The sequence below is a fragment of the Ursus arctos genome, unplaced genomic scaffold, assembly GCF_023065955.2.
Source record: "Ursus arctos isolate Adak ecotype North America unplaced genomic scaffold, UrsArc2.0 scaffold_19, whole genome shotgun sequence".
Taxonomy (NCBI): Eukaryota; Metazoa; Chordata; class Mammalia; order Carnivora; family Ursidae; genus Ursus; species Ursus arctos.
The window spans coordinates 48418578-48424577 of record NW_026622863.1 but is presented as its reverse complement, the minus strand read 5'-3'; the positions used below and the strand labels follow the sequence as shown (position 1 = coordinate 48424577).

Genomic DNA, 6000 nt, shown 5'->3' with positions numbered 1-6000 from the left:
GGGGTGTGGTCAACCCAGGGGCGTGGCCCAGGCTTCAAGGACAGACCAATGGGGGTGCCGAAGGGCGCGGCCCTGACCGGCATGGGCGTGGCTTTGATCGGGTGGGAGGGGCCAGGCCTCTGTGGGAGCCTCCGGGAAGAAGATGCTCGGGCCAGCAGCCACCGCCAGCCCTGCCGCCGCTGCCGCCCGCACCCGCCGCCCCCCGGGTCCCCACTAGCGGCTGCCTCCGCCTCCCACCTCCGGTCCCGCTCCCCGGCCCCCCGCCCCGAGCAGGGTCTGGGGGGCTCGGCCCTCCACCCCGGGGGAGCAAAGAAGGGGGTCCCGACCCCCCCCCCCCCAGTGGCGCGGCCAGTCCCTGGCTTTGGTAATCTTGAGAGCGACCCCACCCCTCAGTTCTCTCCGGGCCCTATCGGGGACCCCCCTTGCCCTCCCGTCCTGCCCACATCCGCTCTCCAGGCTCTGTCAGCCCCCCAGAACCAGCTCCCTCCCTCCTTCCCTCTCCAGGGTTCCCCCTCCCCCATCCCTCCGCCACCGCCCCCTCCCCCTCCCACATCCCCTTCCCTCCCCCTCCCCCACTCCCGTCCCCCGCCCCCCCCCCCCGACCATGAGGATGATGGCCGCCGGCGCGGTGCACGGCCTCTTCACGGCCTCCGCGGCCCCGCAGCCGCCGCCGCCCCCGCCGCCGCCGCCGCCGCAACCCCAGCCTCCCCAGCAGCCGTCGCCGCCGCCACAGCAGCCGCCGCCGCCGCCGCCGCAGCCGCCGCAGCAGCAGCAGCCGCCGCCCCAGGCCCCCCCCATGGAGCCCGAGGCCCCGGATTCCCGCAAGAGGCCCCTCGAAACGCCCCCCGAGGTGGTCTGCACCAAGCGCAGCAACACGGGAGGTGAGAAAGGGTTGCGACTCGGTGTGGGGGAGCGGGCAGGGGGCCTCGCCTTTCTCCATCCTCCTCCCCCCGCCGTGGCAGGTGCAAGGGCTCTGGGGCGGGGAAGGGCGCCCCTCCCTAGACCCGGGAGCTGAGAGGGGCGTTGGGAGGGGGCCGGACCCCCTCCCCCTCTCGCCGCTGCCCGGGGCTGGGAGCTTTGTCTGCGATGAGAGGGGATGGGGGGGAGGGGGTGGTTAAGTGTCCTTGGGGGCCGCAAAGGATGGGGGGCGTGGGTCCCCCTGAGCGGGCGTCTCTGTGTCCTTGAGGGGTGTGTGATGTGACCCTTTCGGGGCAGGGGTGTTCCCGAGCTGGCGTGTACTGGCGCGGGGGAGGGGAAGGAGTAGAGGAGGCCTGTGGACCCGGAGCTTCCCAGCCTCCCTCCCTGGGGATGTCCTGAGCAAGGGTTGTCCCAGAGGGAGGCATGAGTGGGCCATGGGCGAGATTGTGCGTGGGGACAAGCTGGGTGGGTGTGTTGGGTGAGATGGAGGAATGGGTGGGTGTGTAAAGCTAGGTGGGAGAATGTGTGGCTGGGACAGGTGTGTGTGTGTTTGTGTGTATGTGCGCTTGTGGGCCCTGTAAGGCCTGGATGTGTGACATTAGGGATCATGGATATGACAGGAAAGAAGGTGTGTGTGTGTGTGTGTGTGTGTGTGTGTGTGTAAGAGACAGGGTGAGATGAGGGGCTGGGCTCTGTGTTTGAGACCCTCAAAGGGGTTCGTGTGGTAAGGGAAAGTGTGTGCATGTCAACCTAGAGGGGGCTGTGGCAGTGTGACACATGAGTGAGAGGGTGTGTGTGTGACATGCAAGGGGGTGTGTGGGGGAAGCTGAATGGGCCAGCTCTGGGTGTGAGCCATGAGAGGCTGTGTGGATCAAGGAAGGCAGTTCAGTGTGTGTGACACAGGCGTGTCCGGGGTGGGGTGGGACCAGAAGAAGCTGGTGAGGGTATGTGACAAGAAAAGGGTGTGGGTGTGACTCCAAAGAGGCTGTGGCTGGGTGTGACACATGGAGGTGTGCAACAGTGACATCAGAGGGGGCGTGTGCGACAAGGGAAGGTGGGTGTATGACGGGAGAGATTAGAGCTCTGTGGGTGAGCTGCACGAGGGTGTGTAACAAGGAGAGGGAAGGATGGGTGCCCGTGTGACAGGGAATGTGTGTATATGACACCCAAGGGGTGTGAAAAGGGAAGGGGTGTGTGTGTGTATATATATATATCTGTAACAAGGGGAGGGTGTGTGTGAAATGGTTGAGTATGTAACACTAGAGATATGGGAGTGATTCTGTGTGTGTGAGAGAGACAAGGGATTGTGTGTGTGTGTGTGTGATGTCTGAGTGTTTGACAACACAGAAGGTATGCGCGTGTAAGACAGGAGGGCCCCCGCTGTGTGTGTGACCTGAGGAGGTATGTGTACCAGATAAAAGACAAGCTGGGAACTCTAGTGGGTGTCTCTCTGGCCGGGGACTCGGGAAGGAGGTCGGGATTCTCAGCGTCTCAGAGCCCAGCCTATTAACTCCCTGGATGGAGGGAGACCCCAGAGCAGACAAGCCCCTCCCTACGGTCACCTTGGCCAGAATCGGCTTCCTCTGGCCTTTTCCTCCGGATGGGAGAGGGATGACCTGGGGCAGAGTGCATGCTCCCCGGTCCACCAGGCCCTGTAGTGGGTGGGTGGGGACCTCCCACCTCCTCCCCGAGATGGAACACAAGCCAAGTCTCTTTCCTCCATTCCAGCGCCGCCCCCCCCTCCTGTCCAGGTGGGACAGGAATTGGGGACCCCCTGGCTGCCTGTGAGAGGGTGTCCAGCAGAAATTGGAGGAAAGGGAAGTTGGGGGAGGGGTGGGAGGGAGTTTCCTGTCCTTCTTCCTGCTCCCCCCACCCCCAGCACACACATGAATATGTCCCAGCCAACTTCCTTCCCTTCTTCCTGACCCACTGCCATTCCCAGTCCTGGAGAGAGTTGGGGACCCAGGCGGGGACCCAGGCGGTCCCTGAGCCTGACCTGGCAGCCCAGCCCTGCCCCTGTTTGTGGGGGGGGAGGGGTGTCTCATCCTTCTTTTAAAGGGGCTGAGGTGCTCTGAATCTGATTGCTCAGAGCAGCACAACCTAACAATGGTGATGCCGCCAAGGACGGTCAGGCCCAAGCACTTGGCACCTACTAGAAGTCAGGCTCTGAGATATGGGTTAATTTCCAAATACAGCCCTCTGGGGGAGATGATTTGAGCTGCTTTTTCACATGAGGAAAACAGGCTCAGCGAAATGAAGCCACTTGCCCAAAGTCACACAGCTCGTAAGTTGGTGGAGCTGGGATCTATCCAGCCCCGGGCCGTCTGGCCCCAGAGCTCGTGTGCTTAACCACTGGGCATCCTGCCTCCCTCAGCAGCGGGGAAAACTAGGATGAGCCCTTAGGGACCCTCTCCTCCAGATGCTTCCACCTCCCCTCCTGGTGACCCGTGGGGAAACTGAGGCCTGGAGATGCGAAGGGACAGTCCTCCATTTACAGAAACACTCAGGAGGCAGCGTGGGGCAAGGATCCGGGACTTTCATCTCAAAATTGGGAGCTCCTTGCAATAATACTGTCCTGAGTGGGGAATGCTGGGTCAACCTCACCCCTTTCCTGAGCCTCAAGGGTCACCGTCTGTCAAGTGGGAAAATCACAATAACCACAAGGATAATAGTAATAATCACTACCAATATTATTGCTCACTGCTTTATAGGCGACATTTCATGTAATCCTCCCAACACTCTATGATGTAATAATTAACCATAATAAATTATAATAATGGCTAATATCTATGGCCTGCAGTGCACCAGGAAGTATGATGGAAAATGCTTGGCACAGACCAATCATGTAATCCTTACAATTCTTTTATGTTACCCTTCTTAACAGATGACAAACTGAGGCACAGAGAGGTTAAGTAACTTGCCCAAGGTCAGTCAGCTAATTAGAGGCAGAGTTGGGCTTTGAACCCGGGAGACTGGCTCTATTATGTGGGTAGACGCTATAGTGAACCCCATTTTTGGGTGAGGAAACCGAGGCCCAGAGGGTTGAGGGAAACTTCTGGGGTGTCACAGCCAGTGGTGGCAGACGGGGCAGATCGAGCTCTCGCCCGCAGCGACAGCCTGCCACTCCTGCCCATTCTCGGGGGCTGAGAGAGGAGATGGTGTCTGTTCCAACTAATGTCTGGGCGCTGTGACTGCCAGACGCCGTTGGGAGGGAGACAAGGCACCTAAGGACAGGAGGACTCGGGTGAAGAAGTTGAATGGAAACTCAGGTTGGGAACTCACGCATCAGAGAGACAAAGGACTGTAGTCTAGCAGGACAATACCAAAGGATGTCCCCCCACCTTGAGTACAGATGAAACTCCTACGGTACCACCAGCAGTGCATACTCCTGACTGTATTCCCACCTCTGTCACCCCCATATGTACAGAAACAGCAACTTCCCTCCCCACATACACATGCTCATGCGCACCTGTCACCCCCGAACGCGATTCCAGCCGCCAGGTCTTGCTCCCAGCATCCTCCCTGCTTACCATAAAGACAATGTCACCAGGGTCAAGAGCCCTGAGAGTGAGATGGACCTTCCACGGTCCATCTCATCACTGCCATGGGCTTGGTGTGGGACTCTCGGGCCAGTTATTTCACTGCTCCGAGCCTCAGTCTCCTCATCTGGAAAATGGGAGCCGTAAGATGTGCTAGTAAGCCCCTGGGGTTCTTGTGTGGGTTAAATGAGACTCTATATAGAAGCCCACAGCAAAGCGTCGACACACGATAGCGGTCGTTACTACTGTCATCAGTGCCACCGAGAATGATCATCGGAGGCCTGTTGCACCATCCCGCGGCGCTTCGCCCCAAGGAAATCATACCCATCCACGTTTCTCTCACTCAGAGGCAGTGTCACAGCTCAAAGCCGGCGTCACACCTCCGGCATGCCGTCCCCCCAGGTTCTGTATTGCGCTTCTCACGCGAACGGGCAACACCATCATTCACAGAGAGACTGCTTCACACACCTGCCGTCCCCGCCCTCCTGAGCGGTGCTGCTCCCACCCCACACCCTGCCGTGTCGTCTTGTCTTCCACCAGCCACATCCCCACACGCTCCCACGACAATGTCAACATCACACCCCCGCCGCCTCACACCTCCGTGGAACACACCGACACTTCCGTCCCCAAACCGCAAGCCAGAGCAGGTCCCATGAGCACGGCACCCCAACTTCGGTTCCCACTAGAGCTTCTGTCACTGGAAACACCCCTACAACGCCCCCCCACCCCTTCGGCTCTACCTTTGTCATTAATGAACCCCCCTCCCAGCACGCTTTAAAGCCACCTTTCAGGGTCAACTCTCTGATAAAAAGTGCCACTCTTACCACACAGCACCCCACATCTCTTGGGTAGGTCACCATTATTTAAGGGGAGAGGGGTATTGGTTGCTTTTTGGAAACTCCAGAAGCATTTCTGAAAAAGGTGGGCACAACAGGGAGGGGGAGAGAGCAGAGGGGGCTGAGGCGAGGATGCTGGGTGTCGTAGCAGGAGGAAAACCAGCAGGAGAGAAGTGGGCATCTCTTCTTCTTCAGTCATGGTCAAGGGTAAAGGGAGCCTCCTGAACCCCAGGGGAAAAGCCAAGAGGAGGGTGGAGGTAGGTGGGTGCAGAGTTCTGGCATTCAGATCCTGCTTCGTAGAAGGAAGAACTTTCTCACAGGCAGAGCCTTGGTTGCTCGAACCAGGTGGGGAGCGTGTGAGGTCTGGGGGCTCCGGGTTCAGCTGAGGGTGTGTGTCTCTGCTTGCTGCAAGGCAGGCTGGGAAAGAAAGGCCTGGCTTTTTCCTGGGGGGCGTGGGACTCACACGGGGCCTTAATGGTGGGGGGAGGGGAGTGCTCCCAAATGGGAAAGACACGCAGAAGATTCTGAAGAGGGTCAGAGCGGTCTGTTGGCTGGCCGCCGTGGGGACTCCTGGCCTGAGTTCCGACCTTCTGCAGGTGGGAGATCCTGCCTACTCAGTCTCCATAGGAGGCTGGCCTCAGGTAGAAGCTCCAATTTATACTCATCTGATGCGGGGACCCTCGAGCACCCAGAAGGTGGCTTGAGTT

General features: G+C 59.5%; 1 protein-coding gene across 1 annotated transcript in view; it reads left to right on the top strand.

The window, feature by feature from the left end:
* The first annotated feature begins 769 nt into the window (after positions 1–769).
* Positions 770–6000, top strand: part of NOVA2 (NOVA alternative splicing regulator 2) — a 28307-nt gene continuing 23076 nt past the window's right edge. Inside the window, exon 1 of the mRNA XM_026482014.4 lies at positions 770–881. Within this exon, the coding sequence (XP_026337799.1) occupies positions 797–881 (85 nt within the window). The 5' untranslated portion in view covers positions 770–796. The remainder of the gene's footprint in view (positions 882–6000) is intronic.